The sequence below is a fragment of the Alosa sapidissima genome, chromosome 24 (assembly GCF_018492685.1).
Source record: "Alosa sapidissima isolate fAloSap1 chromosome 24, fAloSap1.pri, whole genome shotgun sequence".
Taxonomy (NCBI): Eukaryota; Metazoa; Chordata; class Actinopteri; order Clupeiformes; family Clupeidae; genus Alosa; species Alosa sapidissima.
Window position 1 is genome coordinate 19,006,081 of NC_055980.1, and position 24,072 is coordinate 19,030,152.

Genomic DNA, 24,072 nt, shown 5'->3' on the forward strand with positions numbered 1-24,072 from the left:
TTTCGTACCGACAGTACTTTGACCTTGAGAAACAGAGATCTATGTGAAAAAACTCAGAAATTCTCCTTTAAGGTAGATCTTAAGGTATAACTCATGAAATAAGTATAGCATTAAGAAGGTTTCAGGAATCCAGGTCCTGACCCTGATCAGTAAGAAGATAATATAAATAAAACACACACACACACACACACTGAGGGCTCAAGCTAAGAACTGCACCTCGTGTGTGTGTGTGTGTGTGTTCTCCAAGGCTGGTCACTGTGTTTGTCTCATATTCTGAAAGTGAAGATAGATGTTCTTACACTTACATTTTACTGTTAGTAAGAAAAGTAGGACATAATCAGGAGAGTTGATATCCACACACTATCCTCACTCCAAAAAAACAAACAAACAAGACTTCAGAATAGTCAGTTTGTTGATTGCTTTGTTAGCAGGATTATGGATCAACTGGGCCGATTTTTGTGGAACTATGGAGAGGTGTGATATGGGCCACGGAAGAACCCTTTCACTTTCACTTCCATTGTGTGACATTATATAAACCTACAGTTTGAATGATGTATTCATATTTTTGATATGAATAGTGTTTTATTTAAACAACTGACATGTGATAATCTGTGATTAGTATAGGCCTGACTGTAATCATCTCTGGATGGTTAATGAGGTGAAGTTGACTGGTACTGTAGGTGAGTGGGTGGAACTGGGACAGGTAAAGTTTGATTACGGTACACAGACACCTGATACGTAGAACGATGACAGAAATAAAAAAAACACACACACTCACAATCCCAGACCCCAGACAGAGAGCAGCAAAATGAGTGTGTGGAGAGTTGTGGTTGTGGCCCTGGTTTTATTCTTCGAGGCTCAAGGTAAGAACTGCACCTCAGTTTTTGTGTTTATGTGTGAGGACAGATGTTGTTACTGTCATTACTATTGTGAGCAATATATTCGAGATGAAGTGACTGTGTATTGACATATGTAAGAATATGTGTAAGAAATATTTAAGTTGTGCATTATAAGCATTATAATCAAAACATATTCATCTTAGTGTATTTACTTTGTGTAAGATGCACCCGGCCCTAGAACAACGTAAGTTGAAATTGAATTGCCAATATGCTGAGGGCGTCCCCAACAAATGTTACATAAAGAGTCGGCTATCACACAATTTAAAAACTGACTAAATAGAATACGCATGTTTACTGTGATTAATCATGATTAAATTATGTTTGTAGTGTAGTTGATGTGGTATTATAAACATAAAACTGAACAATTGCACTGCAGGGCAAATGTAGAGTAAAGACTGGAAATTAACTTCAGTAAGCCAGCCGTTCCAAACGGAATGCCAGCCAATGTCCTCTCACTGGAAAATGGACCACATCAGACTTCACTGCGCAAGAGATTGCTGTGTTTATGTGTTTACCGAGACTTGGCTAAATAGAAACATCACCAATATTATAATCCAGGCAGCATGGATATCACCTCACAGAGCAGTAAAGTACTGTAGTGTCTCTCAGTGGGAGGGTAGGGAGAGGCGATGTGAATGTGTATGTAAACAAATGTGGGTGCCAGGACATTCAGGTGGTTTTCCAACTTATGACATACTGAGCCTTCTATGTATTGCAGGAGTTGGAAAGGAAAGGAACATAACACACATGTCTTTATTTAGACTGACTTAAAGAAGTCTCACATGTCAACACCCCTTCCCCACGTAGGCAATTCTGATCTGCTGACCATGTTATTGCCTGCCGAGAAATCAATGTTGAAACAGGCAAAACTAGTCCTCAGGGAAGTCAGGGCCCACAGGATGCCAGCTCCACTGTTTTGAATCAACACAGTGGGATGTGCTGAATATCATATGTCCAAGTATGACATTTAATCGTAAACAAAAATCACATTTGTGAAGTCACGGTTTGGTTCATTTTTGGTATAGCATGCCTGTATGTACTGCTAAACCTAAAATTCACTGACAATATTGCTGATGCAGAATGCGAATAGTATTTTGAAAAGGTGTCAAATGTTTTTTTTTCTAAGCATATCTATATTAATGTTGAGTATGTGTGGGATGTACAGTTTTAGTTTAACTTTCTGTTTCTGTGGATTTCACAGCCGTTCCACCGTTTCTGCCGTTCCACTTGCAGTTCTTATGTTGTCATATACATAATGTGTTAACATTTCTGAGCCCACCAATAGCAAAAACATATATACATACATACATACATACATACATGCATATAGGTATGCATACATACATACAAACATACTGTAAGGTTTACTTTGACACATGTGCTTGCTCTATTGGATTCCATTGTGTAGCCATTTTTCACTTAAAGATGGCATAGAGTGGAAAACTGTTTTTACCACAGCTTTGTTGAATAAGGAGAGTTCAGTGCATGGGCACAAAGCTAATGTGAACCAGAAACAAGGTTGTTTCCTCCTTCATGTGCAAATCTCGGACTTTGACATGACCAATAAAAACAAAGAACAAAGACAGACTGACGCAAATGAAGATTGTGACATAAACCATCCCTCTGATCACCCTCCACATGTTACATTACCACTTCAAGAAGAAGTTACTGGAGCCTTGTGCAAGGCAGCCAATCAGCTTATACCTCTCTTAATTATTCATGTGGGTGCCAGGCTTGTGCAAAATTCCAGAATTGATTTGAATCTGGCTCTTAAATTCCAATTCAATTCTTGAATTTCATTTGCATTTCAATTGAGGTAGCAAACAGGAAGCAGAATTGCAATTTGAATTGTGCACAACCCTGGTGGGTGCCACATACTGTAAGCATGATGGGTTGCTATAAATATCTGCTAAAATGGGCTTGTAAAATAGCATCTGAGCATATTTTCTGACAGACGGAAGCTGCATACCTTCTATGTATGTAACATTAGAGCAGAAGGTGAAAATACTCGTTCATCCATTTTATGGGATAAGCAATTCTAAGCAACATGGCGCGAGTGAGTGGGTTGGTAAAAGATACTGTAGGCCCACGACTTTGGTTCAACCATAGGCACAAGTCCGGAGGCAGAGTGTCGCAGGTAGCCATAACTGTGGGTAGCCTATTACCAACACCACGATCACAAGTGCCGTGTTGTTTTTATACAACAGTTGCACTTACAACTAGTCAAATTGATATACATCAAATTGTTTATGTTTATGATTTTTGTCCAAAGCGATTTACAATGGCATCAATAAACACTACATAGACATTAAAGTTAACAGTTTAAACTAAAGTCATACGGCCTAAATAAATATAAACTAAATCAAATTTAACAGAATAATAACCACAAACATATACTAATTAATTAGTTAGTAGGTAAACTGATGAGTCTTTAGATGCTTCATTAAGATACCAAAATTATCACTAGAACAAAGAGCAGAAGTAAAATAATTTTACTGATGAGAAATCACAGAAGAAAAGAGTCTTGAGTGTGCCCTTACCCTACAGTCACATTAGCTGTACAACAGACCATGAAAACATTTAACTGAAGACCAGGTTGTCATCTTGAGTGTGTTGTGTATGTGTAGGCTGTTTCACCTTAGTAATGTTACCTGTCTGTGAACATCTCTGACACCATTTGTAATGCTCTGAATTTCTCTCTTTCAGTTGTGTCAGCGCAGTTAGACGGTAAGATGCCTAAGTCACTGCCTGTCTGTTTGGTGGACCCACAGACTTTTCAATCTGGATGGAGTTGACATGACTTTCTCAGACTATTGGATCAGTGATCCATTTCTCAGACAACCCCCCTCTCCTCTCTCTCTCCCCCCTCCCTCAGTTTGTGTGCAAGCTCCCCTCAACCGCATAGGGGGTGGACAGGATGCTCGGGTGGGAGCATGGCCATGGCAGGTCAGCCTACACCGCGGTGACCACTCCTGTGGGGGGTCTCTCATCACCAAGGACTGGGTGATTACTTCTGCACACTGCTTTCTCAGGTGAGCTTTCTAGTGTGTGAGTTTAAGGATGAGGAACACAAACTGAAATGCTAATTATGTACCAGCTGAACTAGCCAGTGGATACTGTACCTCAAAGACTGCTGTGCGTTTATTCCTCAGCTTCACAGTATATGTCAGATATGATTGCATCAAACACACAACTTATAACTTAAAACAGTAACCAAATACATTTCCAAAGTAACCTTCCCAAAACTGAATGTATGTGAGATTCAACATATTATTACTGTCGTGTGCCTGTGGAATTGCTTTGAATTGCCATGAACTGAATTCCACTTCCTGTCATTCAAATTTAAAGAAGCACTATGCAGGTCTGGTTATTCCTTCGCTGTTTCTGGGTTTTTGCCGGATTTGGGCTGGTATTTTTCACTACACAGCTCCCCCTGTAGCTTTGGTAGCAAGTGACTGCTATGCTAAATCCCCACTAGCTAGCGAGCTAGCCATCAAGAAACCAAGCTAAACACACAGGGCTCACAATAAAATGGTCAAGCAAACACATTGTTCAAGAGACTATCAAACCACATTACAAAGACGAAGTTCCCTCAAGGGTAGGAATTTCAAAAGCAACAAAGCCAAGTCGGCGTCCGTTTTGTAGTCTTCTTCGAAACTACAATCTGACTACATTTTCAAGGCGCAATTGGATACTTCCGCTGAGTCACATCCGGATTTACTCGGACCGGACCCAGAAAGTGTTGTAGAACCATCAGAATGACTCTTAACCTGCATAATTAAAGCTAAAATTGTTGCATAGTGCTTCTTTAAATTCAACTTTCTGTGGGGCGGAGCCAATTCAATTCAAATTCCAATTTATAATTGAACGAATGGCCAATTCTAAAATTTGGAATTTTGCACAAGCCTGGTCAATGTGTAAATCTCCTTTCTACAATTTTTCAATCAGCAAGTATTCATTATCCATAGATACAGCCTCTGTTATGTGTTGCTATTTGCAAACATGGATCTGAGGCACATTTATAGAAAGTACTGTTTTACCTTTTTGGTCCAGGTGTTTAATGTAGGTCACAGACATAGCAAAAAATGAAGGCTACATTCCTCATTGAAAACTGTGTTTTGCATTTTGTTGTCCATTGTGTAATGATTGATTGAAAGCACACTGTGATTTGACAACAAATTGTGTTGTTTGAAGGCAAAATTGTTTTTTGCGGCATCTTTTAAATGTTTTAAGGGTGTTAGCATCTTTTGCAAGTGTCATTTTGACCAGAGAGCTTCTGTTTAGACCTGTCTGTGTGTTAATTGTTTTGAAATATGATGTCAGAGTTGACACAAGCATTAAAGCGATCAAGAAAAACTAGTATGGCACATACATGTGATAACATACAGTATACAGTAGCTGAGGTAAACTAATGAGTAGATGTTGACTGGTAGGTCATGTGACTAAGTGGGTGGGGCTGCGGCAGGTGATGTTTATTACAGGCGGTAACAACCTGGGTCCAGCAGGCCAGGTAACAGATATCAAACATACACTCGCACACACAGACACACACACAGATCAGACAGAGAGCGACAGAATGAGTGTGTGGAGAGCTGTGTGTGTGGCCGTGGTCTTGTATCTCAATGCTCAAGGTAAGTACTGCAACTCGTGTGTGTGTGTGTGTGTGTCTGTGTCTGTGTGAGCTGTGTGTCTTAGGTCTGCTGTTTGCTATGTCATCATCTAGTCTTGTCTTGTTGTGTGTGTTTTTTGTCCAAGACTGGTCAGTATTTCTGTTTTCACATCCTGGAAAGATGTTGTTACTGTAAACCGTATACTAGAATATTTGTCTGTTTAGGAGTAGGAGAGGGTTGAATAATTGACCATTTTAGGGATGATCAGTTCCTGATGAAAGAAAAAAACAGAAACAGGCCCTGCTGAAACTGGTGATGTCATGTCTGCAAGTTCAAAGCCACTCTAGCCTACATTTCAGATCAAGTCTTGTAATAAGTAACCAGGAAGCCGATAGTTTACCGTCATGCAACATTGAAAAAGTAATTTGCTAATAATTTGCTATTCTTTAAGCAATATAATGTGTATATTGTCACTTATTTTTTCATCTGTATTTTTTGTGGATACTGACTGTATGGCCAATTGCCCCACTGTAAAAAATATTTCCTTTTTCCTTGTTATTGATGCATTCCTGGCAGCACCCTCTGCTTTAAGTGCAGCATCATAAAACGCCTTAACATGGGCCCACACAGGGAGTGTCAAGAGCGTCATAGCTACCGGAAATCGCTCATGTTCTCTGTGAACTACCATCTCTTGCACGATTATGCTACCATAAAAGTTTGGGCGTCCAAATGAACTTGATGTCCAGGTAACTTTATGATAACAAACTACGGTGCAAGTCATGTACTGTAGTAGAAACAGAATATGTGTCTGTGAGGTGAATGTAGTTTATGAATACTCCCACAAAGCATTTGTGCTGTTTACTGTAATGTCTCAGGGAGTGTTTGGATTTGTTTATGACTTGTTCCTTGGGTGTGATATAGAAATTTAAGTAGAGTTATAAAAAGAAAATAGGTAACTGAACAGAATTGGAGGTGGTAGCAGTTTTCTCTTTTTTTTCCTTCACTTTTTGGGAAAAAAGTAACTCACCTAAAGTCACATCTCACCTATCTACATATTGAACCTACTGTAAACCTAGCCTAAACAAATTTTAATAGCTGAAACTATGAATCTGAAACTGAATAGCCCTGATTTAGGCTCAACACTAAGACAATGAGCTGACCATTGTATCCAAGGTTCACAATGGCAGAGATCAGGCTGGTAAGAGGACATGATACTTCAATTCAAAAAACTTTATTTATCCCCGAGGGGCATTTTCTCTATGCAGGCATAGTGACATATAAGACATAACACAACATATAAGACAGGACAGACAAAGAAAGAATAGGACAGACAGGAGTGTAGGGGGGGGGGGGGGGGGGTTAGTCCCAGGAGATGGAGGAGGAGGGGGCTTGGATTCAAGTTCAAAAGGCGAATAGCCTCAAAAGTAAAGGTGGCCTTCCTCCTGTTAGTCCTAGCCAGAGGACAGCGCAGACGCCTGCCAGAGGGCAGCCATTCAAAAACCCTGTGTAAGACATGGGTAGAGTCTTCTAGGATGCAGTTGGCTTTCCTTAATGTTGCCTTGTCGTGCAGTGATGTCAGAGACTGAAGAGGGTGGCCAATGATTTTAGAACATGTGTTCACAATGCTCTGGAGGTGTTTCTTATTTTTGACTGAGAGGGAGTGAAACCAGCACATGGATGAAAAGGTCAGTATACTTTCAATAAAGGAGGTGTAAAAAATGCTAAGAATCTTCCTGTTCACTCCAAAGGAGCAAAGCTTCCTCAAGAAATACTGCCTCTGTTGACATTTTTTCATAATCACCTCTGTATTAGAGTCAAAACGCAGTTTGTCATCAATGATAGTGCCCAGGTATTTATATTCATGTACAACTTCCACTGGTTCACCATTGATTGTAGTTGCAGTCCTGCTTCCTCCACGCTTAGTGAAGTCAATGAACATCTCCTTGGTCTTTGTAACATTTACTGTAGCTCCAAAAATGAGCTATCACACCATTCCACAAACTCACTGAGGACAGGCCCGTGATCTTGGACAGAACCATGTAGCAGGGAAAGGAGAACAGTATCGTCAGCAAACTTCACTAGGTGACGATCAGCATGGCGGCTTCTACAGTCATCTGTGTACAAGATGAAAAGCAGTGGTGAAAGGACACAACCTTGGGGTGAGCCAGTGGACGTGTATCTGATGTCAGAGAACCTCTTGTTGACCAGCACCGTCTGTGTTCTTTGGGTCAGAAAGTCTGTAATCCACAGAATTAGCTGATGATCCAGGTTGAAATAGTCCATAAGTTTTTTAGCCAGCATGTGAGGTTGAATGGTGTTAAAGGCAGATGAGAAATCTGCAAATAGGAGCCAGGCAAAAAAAAGACACACACACACAAACACATACAAGTCTGAAGTGTGTGAGTCTCTGATTGCTGTGTGATGCTCTGTCTCTCTTTTTCAGATGTGTCAGCGCAATTAAACGGTAAGTTGGCCATAGTTCTGTCTATCTGATAGACCCTTATTAGGGGCTCCACCTCTTTAATCTGGAATGTTCACAGTGTAATTTTTCCTCCATGTTGATTTATGCAACTTCACTTTCTGAGACTATCATAACATCAGTGGTTCTTTTCTCACATAATGCCACACCAGTCAAAGTCAAAGTCAGCTTTATTGTCAATTTCTTCACATGTTCCAGACATACAAAGAGATCGAAATTACGTTTCTCACTATCCCACGGTGAAGACAAGACATATTTTACCAATTTAAGTCCACAGACAAACATAACATTCAAGTAAACAAAAAAAGTACGTAAATCTCTCTCCTTGCTAATACTTTTTTGAGTGTGGGGTCTTGTGACATTGGTGGTTGAAATTGCATTGCATCCGTATTAAAAACTGACTGACCATCTCTCGCTCTCTCTTTATCTTCTCCCCACTCTCGTTTAGTTTGTGGGCCCCTAAACAACTGTATAGGGGTGTACATGGCGCTAAAGTGGGCGCATGGCCAACCTGCATTGCATCAGTTAAAAGTTACTGACCATCTCTCTCTCTCTTTCTCTCTGTCAGTTTGTGGACAAGCACCTCTCAATGACCGTATAGTGGGTGGGCAGGACGCGAAAGCAGGCGCGTGGCCATGGATGGCCAGCCTACACCGAGCCAGCCACTTCTGTGGGGGGTCCCTCATCACCAAGGACTGGGTTATGACGGCTGCACATTGCTTCCCCAGGTGAGCTTCAAAGAACAGTGGTTCATCCTCCCTTTCTTTGTGACGTGATTGTGCCGCAATTGAGGGCATACTTTTCACAGTAGGAGTCACAGAGAGAACATAGCGTGGTCCTATCAGACTCTCGTATGAACATTTCATTTGTACAGAGAGTCTGGCCACTTTCCATTGTCAAGCGTTCGCTCTGTTCGCGGATTGGATGGGTTAAATTTGTCCGTAGAAAACCCGCGAATATACCGAAAACCCAGACAATGGAAAATGAAAATTAAAGGAAAATGAAAATTGAGCGAAAGTATGTAGGAGGGCAGAGCCAGGCTAGAGAGAACAAGCCCTAAAATAGGTCCTTGGAGCTGCCTAGAATTGATGGTTGAAGATGATGAGGAGAGGATTCAGGATTGTAACCGTGATACAAATCAGTCTGGTAGTGTGTATCTGTGTGTCATCAGTACACACAGAAGGGAAAGTGCTGACGACAGGTGCTAGCACCTACAAGATTTAGCTTCCTTGCTACCATGTCCTAGGTCTGAAGCGTGTTTTTTTTTTTTTCTTGTGCTCAGTCCAAATGCCTCTTCCTCTGCAGCACGAGCACCGCTGGCCTGGTCGTCTACCTGGGTCGACAGTATCAGGAGGGCAGTGTTAACCCTAACATGGTTTCCAGTAAAGTCCTAAGTATAATCAAACATCCCAGTTACAATGACATCACCAACGATAATGACATCGCCCTCCTCCGTCTTGCCACCTCTGTCACCTTTACCAACTACATCCGCCCCGTCTGCCTGGCAGCAGCCGACAGCACCTTCGACTCTGGCACCAAGACATGGATCACCGGATGGGGAACCACCGCATCAGGCGGTGAGCTCACACACACACACACACACACACATACAGTCAGTTCAGGCTCCACACATGGTATCATGTGTGACAACATTGTAAGTGTAATAGTATTTTTTGTGTAACTGTACAAGTGTATAGGCCCTTTCGCACTGTAGGAACCTTTTGCAGTTACTATTTGAGCTCCTATTTTGGGGTAGGGTCTTTTCCCTGTGCATAGGAACCTTGACTGATGTACATGCCAAGGCAGCTAAAGCACCATTTTTAAAAATCTCAGTAAAATAATTCAGCTTCTGTTTTAATTTGCTTAAAATAAAAACGTAATGAGAAGGCTGCAGAGACTGACTACTGTCATGCAACAAATACCCACACATGAGAAGAAATTTTATTAACAATGCTTTAATTTTAATTTAAAATGCTGTTTGATACCAGAGCTCCTAGGTTGTCAATAAACGTCAGTAGCTAGTAACTAAATAGAAAACTGTCCGTTTCATTACTTCATGTTCATGTAAACGTTGGGATACTAATGTTTGTCATCTCATAAAACAGAAAAAAAACTCTAGGAACTGTGTAGTTCTAGGTCTAGAACTGTTGTGGTTCTCCAGATAGTAGAACTGTGTTCCTAGAACTGTTGTGTCCAAATGCACTTAATGAATGTGTGTGTGTGTGTGTGTGTGTTTCCAGTCTCTTTGCCCTATCCAGGGACGCTGCAGGAGGTGCAAATTCCAGTGGTGGCAGAGTTAGACTGCCGTACGGCTTATTACCCTCATGCTGCTATCACTAACAACATGATGTGTGCTGGATTACTAGGACAGGGAGGCAAGGACTCCTGCCAGGTAAACAGATACACATTCTTGTACAAACACACACACACATGCACACACACACACACACACACACACGTGACTACACAAACATTTCTATTTTCATCTTTCACAGTCTATCCCTAAGTATTCACAAACCTTTTTTCTGTGTGTGTGTGTGTGTAAAGGGAGACTCCGGCGGCCCGATGGTGGTTAAACAGGACTCTGTGTGGGTCCAGGCAGGGATTGTGAGTTTCGGCATTCGCTGCGCCATGGCGGAATTCCCTGGAGTGTACGCACGTGTCTCCCAGTTTGAAAGCTGGATCAACTCCACAATCACCACAGACCGTCCAGGCTATGTCACTACCGGTGGAGCCGGCAGTGCTGGAGGGTCCCCTAGCCTCCTCACAGGCCTCCTTACCATCTCGCTCTACCTCCTCATCTCTGCCTGACTCTTCTACTGACCCCACACCGCTAGCATCACAGCTTCCCCACTAGCATTAGCTTCACCGCTAGCATCACAGCTTCCCCACTAGCATTAGCTTCACCGCTATCATCACAGCTTCATGGTTATCATCGCAGCTTCACCTCCATCATCACCACTGCAGTTAATTTCTCTACTATCATCATTACATCAATGCTCACACTATAGCATCACACTATAATCACACCTTCAGCCCCTATCAGGATTGCGATCATCACAGGTTCAGCGCTATCATCGAAGCTCCACCTGTAGTTCCCCTGCTTGAGTTACCTGTATATGGTCACCAGTTTACTAAAAGTTACCTGTGTAAGTTGGTATATAAATAATAAGTTCACCTGCTTGAGTTACTTGTTGACCTGCTTGGGCTGCCTGTTCAAGTTCACCTGCATAGGTCAACCTATATGCTTACCTAGATGATTGTGTGTTTGTGTGTCTTTCTGTCTGTCTTATTCAGAAAAATGAGGAGAGGCTCAGAATTGTAACAATAAAAACCATGTTGTCTTTTGATTGCAATATCAGTTTAATTAACATTTACATTCATTCCTTTAAATGTAAGACGCTTTCATTTTCCCCAGATCAACTCAGGACTTTTCAGGTTACTACATGTTAGCCTTAGCCATTATGCTACAACACCCCCGCCGTAATGTTTTTTAGTATCCTGATACGTTGTGTGTCAGACAACTCATGTACTTCAGACTCAGTCTTTATTGACATTTATTAATTTACATATACATTTATTCATATAGCAAATGCATTTATCCAAAGCCACTTACAAAATGATGAATAACAAGGAGACATTTGGTAACAATAAATACTACTACCAGAGGATGAGAGTGCATAAGTTTAAGTACTAGTGAAAGTATGGTTGAAGGATATAGTGGTAGAAGAAGGACATAGAAGAAAGTAAATGGTGGGGGGAAAAGTGCATGGTAACTGCATGTTAGGTGTGTTGGGTTGTTAAATGTTAGGAGTGGAGGTACTCTCGGAAGAGTTGGTTCTTCAAGAGCTTCTTGATGATAGAGAGGATTACCCCTGCTCTGGTTGCAGGTCGTTCAACCAATGGGGAACTACAAATGAGAATAGTGTGGATTGCCGTTTGTGTAGGGGCAACAGTGCCAGACAAAAATCCTATTGTCAGACCATACCAGTCTTAGATGTTACATTCTTGAATTTCCCCTTAGGGATCAATAAAGTATCTATCTATCTATCTATCTATAAATCTTTCTACAGTATCTATTTACATTCATTCATTTAGCAGATGCTTTTATCCAAAGTGATAAAATCGGGGTTAAGTGCCTTGCTCAAGGGCACAACGGTGGAAGTCGGGAATTGAATCCACAACTTTTCTGGCCACATAATGCTAGCCCAGCTCCTTAACCACTATGCCATAACCGTCCCACATGTTACATTACTCATCAACCACAAATACAATAATAGAAATTTACTCAATAACATTAATATCTGTTACTTTTTAAAAAATAATATACAGTTACCTTTGCTACATTATGATGAACTATGATGAGCCTTTATTTCATGAAAGTGGATGAAGATGAGAGATATGCTAATGTGTGATTTTCTTCTTGGGTTAGCTAGCCTACGGTGAGGTTTCCTTGCAGAAACAGCATCATATCAATATCTTCTGGTTGTAGCCAGTCGCGCTTCATGTTTTCTCTTATATAGACGTCTGGTCTAAAGGCACGCTCATATGGAAGCGCTGTGGAAACCACTGTGAGGTATTTGCGAGCCAGTGGAGTCAAAGAACTGAATTGCTTTTGAAGCTTCCAGAATTCAAGTGGGTCCTTCTCCATTAAAATAATATCTTCTCTCACATAATCGTCTAGGACTGATCTAAGATGGTTTAAGTCTAGCTTTAGCCCTGAGGATGACTTTCCCTGATGAGAAACAGTGGACATTTCATTCACAATATTATCTTTTCTACTCTCGATTTGATCCAGAAAGTGAAACATTTTGAATCGTGGGTCCAGAACTGTGCTGAAACTTAACCAGCGGCTCTGTTTCATGTTAATTATATGCTTCTCACATTTTTTCACAATCTCAATCCCTATCTCATTCCTAAATTGTCTCAGTTTGCTATGAATTTCAAGCAAAAAAGGGATTATCTCTGAAATGGAATGGTAGCCATTCTTCATACAGTGCATGGCATCACTGAACACTCTAAGTACTGCGAGAGCTTTTATGAGCTTCTGCTCATCCTCAGTGGAAATCCACATTTCACTCTTAACCTGGCTAATAAGGCTAGCTTTAATGGCATCAATTTGTCCTAAGATCCACTCCAGTAAGTTGAAGATCGATGGCCACTTTTCATCCAAGGGCCAGTACAGTGGAAGGATCCCCTGATGCTCCTTGAAGTTTTGCATTGCTTCCTGGTTACCACTAATGTAGTCCAGAACATTTCTGCATTTCGTCAGCAGGTCCCCCCACTGGTCTTCCCAGACAGACTTAGTCGCCATCTCAAACATGGTGTCGAGAATGTGTGCAAAACAGGGCATCTCATGCCATCCCCTCTTTTGAAAGGGCTCTTTTACATTTGGCAAATTGGAGACAACCACATGGATCTTCTTCCTATGCCCCATGACCTTGCAATTCTGGCAACAATGCTTGCAACACTGTGTCCTTTCATGACGCGTGCTGTTTCAAGAATGTAGGATTTCCTTGTCCATTTGTCATCAAGAAAGTGGCAACTAACTGTCAAGTGTGTCTCTGTTGACCTTTGCCACATCTCGGCTGTCAACACAACGTGCTCAGTGGAGTGTAAAGCGTTTATCACTTCTACCTATTTGTCTTCATACATTTTCTTCAGTTGAGAACGAGCCCAAGAGCCTGTAGATGGCATCTGACTAAATGGCATCAGGGCTTGTACCAAAGCTCTGAATCCAGCTTCTTCAACTAGGTGTGGTGGATGCAGGTCCTTCACAATCATTTTTAACACTTCACTCTTCAAGTGAATTTTGTCACCTGTGCATAAAATGAGTCTTAAAATTAGTGTGAGAATGCATTTGATATTCACGGTAGTTCATTATCACTTATCACACAGACAGAGACAGAGAGGGAAAATGAATACATAAACTTAACATAAGCATACACTAACCTAATAATAATAAACAATGTTATAAAACACCTCATTCTGTTTGTAATAATGTCACAGGGCGACTAGACTGTGAAAAAGGGGAGAGGGGGGGTGGTAGATAATAGACGTTCATGTATTTCCAGTGGAGTGTTAACTGTGTTGTAACAACATCTTCTGTTATATTCTGCTCCTTACATCTTCACTCCGACACTGAATATCTTTTTTTTTGGTGGCAAGATGGTTACATGAAATGAGATATAAAAAGATACACATAATCATGTAAAAGAGTGGAAACCAAAAGATAAAAACAAACCAGTGCACATAGAGCATTTCGTGCACATAGTCTATTGCCTACAGGTGTTGTCAGTGTCCGATTTGTACTGCGCACGCGCATAATTACGTATTAGGATGAACAACGATTTGCCTGCTCGATTTGTACCATAGTAAAACACTCTACTGTCACATAAATATGCTCTGCAATCAGCATAACATATTAATGACATCTGGACATTAACCAAAAGAGACAGAGGAGCAGAACAACTGGCAGTTTATTAAACAGCTTTGCAGTGAACTTTATACGTAAACTGCCTGTTGTTCTGCGTAGGATTCCTACTAAACAGGTATGCACAACAAATCTGGCAGGCGGTACATACGGATCGGGCACTGACAGGTGTGTAGCGGGATAACGGTGGTGGTCATTGGTGCACGGGTTGTGGGCTTGGGCTGAAAAAACTAACGATTTTAGCTCTAAAACTCATTTAGTATTAATAATTGATTTCATATTTATTTATTTCGTAAGTGACCATGGTATAAACAGGATAATGCCCTTCGATGCGTCCATTATCAGAAATAAATGGACTTCGCGGAAGCAACCGTCACGCCTCCGCGTCGTCCATTTATTTCTGATAATGGACACCTCGTCGGGCATTATCCCTTGCCTAACAAGTCACTTACCAGGTGAGACATTCGTGGGCCTTACGGTGCACAACCACAACAGAAAAATAAGAACTATAACTAGAAATGCAATTCCAAGGAATTACCAGTGCATGAAAATGCTAAAGTTGTGATGTAAAATGTTGTGATGTTTTATAGCAATGCTAACATGCTAACCATGCTACTTAGCTAACGTTTTCTAGCAGTTTTGATAAACATGCTAACTATGTTAGCAATGCTAACTATGGTAACCATGCTACTTAGCTAACTTAACTAACGTTTTCTAGCAGTTTTGCTAAACATGCTAACTATGCGAATTATGTGACTTAGCTAACCTAGCTAATCATTTTTAGTAGTTATGCTAACTAACATGCTAACAATGCTAACATGCTAACCATTTTTAGCAGTTTTGCTAAAAATGTTAATAATGTTAGCAATGCTAACATGTTAACTATGCTAACTAGCTACAGTGGGTAGGAGTCATAGTTGATGACAAGTAACAGTTACAATGGCTGAACAGTTAAAAAGTTCAGTAGTTCAAAGGGTTAAATTGTTTAATAGTGAAATATTGTAGTGAGGACTTTTATTTTGAAACAGTTTTTGGCAGAGGAAGCAGTTGAACAGGATGTGTAGTCTTAAAGCCTGAGACTGGCAGTTGATCCAACACCTGCCATAGGATTCTAATTGCTTAACGGCCGTATTATGATGTCATAATCGGCAATGTTAAGTCTATGGGGATTTTTAAAAAGTTTTTCTTTAATAGTTTAAAAAGTATAAAAGTTTCAAAGTTGAAAAGGCATACCAACCCGATCTGTTTGAAGACCTACGTTACAAAGTTTGAATGAAGTTTCTAAGTTAAACTGTTCAAGAGAAATTGCGTACGGAAAAAGTGGTAAGCGGAATAATAAGAAGAAGAAGTAGAAGTTGCCTAGGAAGAACAGTACAGTGCATTTTCATGCACTGTAATAAGAAGAAGTTGCCTAGGAAGAACAGTACAGTGCATTTTCATGCACTGTAATGAGCACAAAAACAATAGGCTTCTCGTAACTGCGCTGCTTGGACCTCTAATTATAGAGCATGAAAATACACTGTACTGTTATTCCAAGGCAACATCAACAACTTCTTATTATTATTCCGCTTACCACTTTTTCCGTACGCTATTTCTCTTGAACAGTTTAACTTAGAAACTTCATTCAAACTTTGTAACATAGGTCTTCAAACGGACCAAGCTGCTATGTCTTTTCAACTTTGAACTTTTTATACTTTAAACTATCAAAGAAAAACTTTTTCAAAATCCCCATAGACTTAACATCGCCGATTGTGACATCATAATACGGCCGTTAAGCAATTAGAATCCTATGGCAGGTGTTCTGCAGCCTCAGGCTTTAAGCATACAATCTGGGTCAATTAAGACTACACATTCTATTCAACTGTTTCCTCTGCCCAAAACGGTTTCAAAATAAAAGTCCTCACTACAATAATCCACTGTTAAACAATGTAACCCATTAAACTACTGAACTTTTTACATTCTACTTTTAAACTATCATTAAACTATCTATCTATTAAACTAGCTGTCTATCAACAACTTTTAAACTATCTACATTCAACTTTTAAACTATATATATTCAACTTTTAAACAGTCTACTTTTAAACTAGTATTAAACTATCTATTAAACTAGCTGTCTATCAACAACTTTTAACTTGTCATCAACTATGTCAACACTTGTCATCAACTATGACTCCTACCCACTGTAGCTAGTTAGCATGGCTAGCATTGTTAGCATTTTTAGTAAAACTGCTAAAAACGATTAGCTAGGTTAGCTAAGTCACATGGTTAGCATAGTTAGCATGCAAGTTAGCATGTGAGTTAGCATAGTTAGCATAACTACTAAAAATGATTAGCTAGGTTAGATAAGTCACATGGTTAGCATAGTTAGCATGCTAGTTAGCATAACTACTAAAAATGCTTAGCTAGGTTAGCTAAGTCACGTGGTTAACATAGTTAGCATGTTTTCATGCTAATTAGCATAACTACTAAAAATGATTAGGTAGGTTAGCTAAGTCATATGGTTAACATAGTTAACATGTTAGCATTGCTAACATAGTTAGCATGTTTGGCAAAACTGCTAGAAAACGTTAGTTAAGTTAGCTAAGTAGCATGGTTAGCATAGTTAATATTGCTAGCATAGTTAGCATGTTTAGCATAACTGCTAGCAAACATTAGAGCCATTCCAACTTTCAGTTATCGTCAAATATCTACCTATACACAGCCATTAAACTATTTGAATATCAACATTCATTCAACTTCCAGTCTGTCAACAACTTTTAAACAATTTACCTTCAACTTTTAAACGGTCTACTTTTAAACTATCAATAAACTATCTATTAAACTAGCTGTCTATCAACAACTTTTAAACTATCTACTGTCTATCAACAACTTTTAAACTATCTACATTCAGCTTTTAAACAGTCTACTTTTAAACTATCAACTTTTATTAAGCTATGCAACCACCATGTCTATCCTAACATCACCGTAGTAACCATCTCTGTATTATCTGTTTTAACTATACATGATATTTTACATCACAACTTTAGCATTTTCATGCACTGGTAATTCCTTGGAATTGCATTTCTAGTTATTATTATTTATTTATTATTATTGTAATCAATTTAATTACAGAAAGTACACACATTGGTGAGATTTAGATCTTTTCATAGATATTATAAAAAGATAGAACTAGGGAGTGTGGGAAAAAATATTGTAATTTGACAAACTGAACTAGGTCTCACCTCTCTTCTTCTTATGAGTCTCATGGGCAACAGAAGTATCAGTGGAGACTCTTCTGGACGCTGTCTGACAGACGCCACTCTTGGTGTCTGTGATAGTGCCTTCAGTGTGTCCATCATGTCCTCTGGACTCACTACAATCCCCTCTCATCAGGTCAATTTCCTTCTTCTCCATGACCCCATGTTCAGGGTTGACATGTTCAGAAGATGGGTTAAAAGATTCATGTATGTAATGATTGTCATAGCGATGATCGGCATGCTCAGGTCTGGGTCTTCCCCTCCAACATCGACCTCTGTCAGTGCCACTGTGTCTTCCCCTCCAACATCGACCTCTGTCTCTTCCAGTGCCACTGTGTCTTCCCCTCCAATATCGACCTCTGTCTCTTCCTTAGTCCATCTCTGAGATCCACATCATCAGTCCTCCTTCTGTCCATTCTTGATTGGCAGCTCATTACTGTCAATGCAAAACAAACATGACTCTCCCACTTTCATTATTATTTTTTTTTTAAATAATTTGTTTAATAACAAATCAAGGTTGTATTAATATTTAATGAAGTGAAATAAGCACACCCTCATGTCCCTCCACACCCATTCATCTCTGGGTGTGCTATGATCAGATAAAAAAAAAACACTGGCGATTTGCATGATGTGGCTTCAGTATCTCTGTCTGTTTCACTTTTGAAAAAAGGAAAGTAGATAGTCATATTTATCATTTGCACTTTTTATGTAATTTGTGTTTCGAGGAAGATCCATATAATGACATGGATTAGAGATTTCATCACTAAAAGTGATAAATAGAGAGGATTGTGACATTTTAATTAGTGACAGGGTTTGTGTTTCATGAAATCACTTTGAACAACTTTCTGTGGAATGAAAAAGCAGGTTACACTTGTTAATTTGCATAAATATTTAAAGAATGTCTACACCCTTATGAAGAACAAGGACAAATATTCTAGACTCACACATGATTTGTTTCTGTTTGCTTGATTGTTTGTGTGTGTCTGTTTGTGTGTGTTTGTTCACAGAAGTTCATCTGCAAAATATTTGATGTCTGATTTAGGGCCCTATTTTGACGATCAGAAACGCAGTGCAAAGCATATTCTTATCACAACGCAAAGCTTATTCCTATCTTACACTCAAATTGTTCGCCATGCACTTTTCTTTTATTAAAATTGACCCCAGGGTCTTTTTCTGCATGAAAACACATCAAATAAGCCATGGAGACAGTATTTTTCATTGATCAACCACAACAGTGCTTGTCCCGGTATACACTATAGCCCCAAATCGCGCATTATCTAAAAAGCATTACGTCACTGACCAAGAAAAACCTGGTCTAGAGCAAAAGGCGCATATGGAGCACAGCTGAAGACACACTGTCACGAGATGTAGCACTCACTCTGCCAAAACACTTTCTGTAGGAATCGAACGCCAGTCTCCCACATACTAAACCATGCCATTAACCACTGTACATGAAATTTCTGTTAACTACCAAACTGATGGTTGTATGTGTTCACTGAACACTGAAGTTTATGAAAATAAAACACAACCTTTCCATCTAAAACTTAATTTGAACAGATATTAGTGCCAAAACCTTTCTGAATTCTTCACTTTCTGCTGACGAAAAACGAATGTCCGCCATCTTTTTTGTGCACGCGAGCAACGTGTTTTTGCAACGTGATCACAAAGCCAAGGTAGTAAAACCATGTACGAAAAGTCGTGTCACGAAACATAGTACAATACTCTATGGAAGCATATGGGTAGCTTTATTCAAATGAGAATTCAATCTGCAATATGCAATTCAAAAATACATTACATTATGCTATTGACAATTCATTATGCAATTTAATATTGCAATTTGCAATAATATCCAACAAATTGTATTTTAATCTGCAAAGTGACAATGAAATCCTAAAATCAATTCCAATAATTTGGGTAAAAAAATAGAATAAACATGGATTGAATTGAATTCCATTTTGCAATGGTACTTCAGTCTCAAAATTCAAATGGCAATTAATTTTGCATTTCAATTTTCAATATTCAGTTTCATCATTTAACTGTCAATTCGTTTTGCAATTTAATATTTAAAGTGCAATGTAGGATTGCATTTTAAAAACATATTTGGCAAAACTGTCAATGCCAGCTTGAAAAGATTTTGGATTATTTTGGGCAAAACGTTTTGCCATCGTTTTGAGGCATTTTATTCAAATGGAAAAGAAATAGTGCCCCTCGTGATTGCATTGCACTTTGGTCACGCTTTTGTGTTGCAAAATTCAAATGGCCATTCAATCTGCCAAACGCATTGCAATCTGTCAAGTCACTCGTCAAGGCGGGAACTAGGCTACGTCACTTCCGTGTTAACGTCTTCTTACCCAGTTAGCGTTTGCAATGAAGGAGTTATGAATGACTACAATTTTGAAACGCAGATAAATTATGTCTAGATTCCTCGTGGAAAATCAAATCTTGAGTGATGAGTCATCATAGTTTGTCTTTGCGAGTGTGTTTCTCTGGCTCATTTATTAGCACTAAAAGCTAGCAACCACACTCAAAACACGGAAGCAACAGTGGATTTTACCTGCCTACGTTTGAGGTACAACCAGAGCCCGTCTACGGAGAGCCTTGGCACTTCCTATTAAGCCTCATTGTATCGACATTGGTTGCAGTTCCATTAGAATTCCACTGGGGATGATCGCGGGCGAGTGCAGGTTGAATGGGGGTCTATGGAGCTAGATGGCTAAATGTATCTCTTTCACCTGCTTGTCGTAGCCTGGCTAGCGCCACCACTTCTCAATGAGACGTGGTCTGGGAACCAAACGTTCATTTTCTCGTATTTGAAAAAAATGCTCAGATCCGTTTATTGGGTGCCACGGATGTCCATCAAATGCGTCTGTGCATAGCTCATCATCGTCTTGCTTTCCCCCCTGTTCTGTGATTGGTTCCCTATCTCAGGCGAAAATTTGCTCCATGGTCTCCAGGCTGCCTTAGCAGCGTGAATCAAATCGCGCGCAAGGCAGCATGGGAACACCCAGGCTATGCTTGTCGTAGAAGAATCATAGATTTTATTGTAGTTTATGCAGGTTCAATATAGATTTAAGATCTAAAGTTGAATGAACGAGTACTTATGTCCTTTTCATTTCTTACAGTTTGGGTCGTTGTTGCCCATATCACACTAGCATTGTGCTAATGAATGACGTCATTGACATATTTGAAAGGCTTTTTAGAAGACTTACGTGACTTCAAAAAAATATAACAATCAACAGTGTGTATTTTCTTTGCCTCTCCTAGCGAATGCAACATTCAAATTACTACTCAAAAAATTATATCCAGAGAAAAGTGGATATTGAGGGGTAAAGCTCCATAGACCTCCATGCATTCTGCACTCGCCTGCGAGGGCCCTCAAGTGGAATCTGAGGAGGAACTGCAACCAGTCCAGAAACCGGAAGTAACCAGACAGTGCCAATTCTCTTCCTATTAGACATTCTCTGGTACAACGCAACCACATTCAGAACACGGAAGCAACGTGGATTTTACGTTCCTACGTTACGTGAAATGTATCGTGATTGGCCCATAAATGAGCCGGAACGTGAACACGCTGCACAGAGCCATGTGGAAAAGGTAGGAAATGTTAACTTTGTCGTCCCCCAAATAAAATAATAGTTTGAGGGTTTTTTTCGATCAAAATTAGCTTATATTGATCAACACCCTTTGTTCACGTGTTTAGTGCAATTTCGGCCCAATTGAATGCGAAATTACATGTAAGTTTAAATAGGATACCCAACAACATGTGGTATTGTTCACGTTATGGTTTAATATCGAAATTAGTGCCCTGCGTGCTACAATTCAAGCTACACCTTTTACAGTTATGTGTTATGTTTGGCAATACATTGCCTATTTTCAGTAGGTCAGTCACATTATTGCTAGCCTATTTGTTTAAATATTTTGGGTCTTCCTAGCCTGGCTAGCGCCAAACCTCATCTCATTGAGATGCCTAGCAGCGAAAATAAAATCGTGTGCGAAAGGCAGTATGGGAAAACCCAGACTAGGGTCTGCATTCTGCAATCTGCATTCAAAGGACAAAAACAGCCAATATACAAATAGTGGCATGTATAGATTTCTGTTCTCCAGAGTTTGCAGGAAGGTGGGTAAAACTCCAAATAATAGCCCGGGCTTTTATTTTCCCAAACCGCCAAAATCATACCTGTCAACATTTAGCTTTCCAAAAACGGGAGATTTTTTTTCGGGGGGGGGGGGGGGGGTATACCGGATCTGTGTTTGCATATTTAATACGTTTCATACACGTGTTTCAACACTCGTTGCTTTTACCTTACCATTACCTTACGCATGCCAGTTATGTATTCACCAGCTGCCTGCCTGCAGCCTACTTCCAAAACTCCAAAGCTGCTTGCTGTCAGATTTGGTTCCGAGGCCAAGTTCAATCCGCACACGCTTCCTTATTTGGGTTTTGGGTTGCCAGGTTTTAGCCAAAACAGTTGAAATTGAAACTAAGTGATCGTGTATGTGTAGGGTGTATTTCATACACAATCTGGCAACCTGAATAGATCAATGATTTTAAAATGAAGTTTGATGGCCATGCAAATTACGGGAGTTTTCCGGGAGAAATAACAAAACGGGAGGGTGTTGGGAGATGACCTTGGAATACGGGAGAAACCCGTGAAACTGGAGTGTTGACAGGTATGCCAAAATCCACCGGCTAGTATAAGAGACAGGCGTCAATGAGACAGGCTTTAATTCCCTTTACACAAAACTTTTCCTCTGCAAAGATGGAAAATATTATCAAATTAATTATTTCAAACACAGTAAGGGCCAGATGTACTAACGCTTTTGCGCCCACTTCAGGCGTATTTGTTTCGCAACGTGCATGTAAAATGATTGCGAGGTATGTACAAACAGGCCGCAATGATGTAAAAGCGCAAACTGCCTGTCGCGGGAGCTGAAAGTGGCAGATTGCGTTTTTAATATCATGCATATGCATTCATGGGAGGATCTAGGGGAAAGTGGGAGTTTAGCGTAAAAAGATGGGAGATGCTTTCGTTGGCCTTTCGAATGTCTTACTTTCACTTTCACGTCATTCACTTAAACTTTCCTACTTGCTAGATTTGACCAATCTTCCATAGCCTACGTGCACAAGTATTTTGAGTAGAACTACTGATCTTCATTATCTCCTTGCTTGTTGACATCTTATCATGTATGGTATTATTTCATGATCGCTAAACGTTTGATTATTTTTAATGTTGTCATCAGTTAACTTCATTCAACTGCGCTTGTAGCCGCTGCCATTCAGTTGTGGACGTTCGTAAATTGCGTTTATGGGCGGAGAAAGGCAGAGAAAAGCACAGTTTACACTAAGGATTGAAAGATTGATAAATACGACAGAAACTTGGGTCTGACAGCGTTCGCAATGTGCGGTTTGTCCATGACGCTGATAACGCTACGTTCGCAAATGTACGTACATCTGGCTCTAAATGTCTACCCATATGACTAGGCTATCCAATGACAATTAGGCTACGGATCATCATTCATTAAGTGTTGAAATGTTGTTTATTGCGTGAGAAGATCCATAGCGGGATAGCCAGAATACAGATGAAACACATTTTAATCAAACGTAATTTTCAAACAGATCGTATCACACTGAAAGCTCATATTTTGTCATTAGCAACCTATATCTGTTCTCTGTCAAATACAATTGCATTTTCAGCCCTGACCAAAACCGTTCAGGAATTATTTATGCAAAAGTGGAACGTGCATAATGTTTCACTCTCTCTCCTTTTTGGCACGATGAAACAGCATGAGAGCATGAACCATTTTTGACAACAGTCAGCTTACATTTCAAATCATAGCCTACTTCTTTCTCTTTATCGCCATGTATGGTTTGAATTGGCATGGCTGAAACTGAGTTGGAGCTCAAAACTTATCATATGTGTACCTCGTTCGCCAATATACAAAATAGTGCCATGTATAGATTTATGTCCTCCAAAGTTTGCAGGAAAGTGGGACATGTTCAGGCTCAGGTTCAGGCTGAGGTCCTAGTAGTAGATCCCTTTGATACCAATGTTAATTAAACTCTGGGAACCTGGTCCCTACACCTGAGAACCACTGATGTACGTTTTTTTTTTTACTGTACGGTAATAATGCTGAATGAGCCAAACAAAAAGATTTTGGTTGGCCCCACCAAATCTCACTCCAAGGTTTTTTTAAAAGTTGGCAGCCCTGATAGGCCGCACCGTAGTAAATGGAAGCTTTTGATAGCGCTCGCCACTAACGAAAAACGCAAAGCCATCAGGACAAACCATTCAGGGGTGTACTCTCTCTTGAACCATCACTAGGTTACTCATATGCGTTACTTACGTTTGATGACATTTCAGACGATGGTGCTTGTTGGTTTCCTGTAGTATAGCGTTTTCTTTATTTATTTATA

At 40.0% G+C, this 24,072-nt stretch overlaps 2 protein-coding genes across 2 annotated transcripts; both read left to right on the forward strand.

Moving 5' to 3' along the window:
* The first annotated feature begins 773 nt into the window (after positions 1–773).
* On the forward strand, positions 774–4,202 carry LOC121700111 (serine protease 27-like). The gene is made up of 3 exons (XM_042082850.1): positions 774–863; positions 3,606–3,626; positions 3,775–4,202. Exons 1-3 carry the CDS (start codon positions 809–811, stop codon positions 3,933–3,935), a joined length of 237 nt encoding a protein of 78 aa, XP_041938784.1. The 5' UTR covers positions 774–808; the 3' UTR covers positions 3,936–4,202.
* Positions 4,203–5,380: 1,178 nt separating this feature from the next.
* Positions 5,381–11,338, forward strand: LOC121700105 (chymotrypsinogen B-like). The gene is made up of 6 exons (XM_042082821.1): positions 5,381–5,530; positions 7,953–7,973; positions 8,557–8,716; positions 9,294–9,565; positions 10,229–10,380; positions 10,536–11,338. Exons 1-6 carry the CDS (start codon positions 5,476–5,478, stop codon positions 10,797–10,799), a joined length of 924 nt encoding a protein of 307 aa, XP_041938755.1. The 5' UTR covers positions 5,381–5,475; the 3' UTR covers positions 10,800–11,338.
* The last annotated feature ends 12,734 nt before the right edge of the window (positions 11,339–24,072 follow it).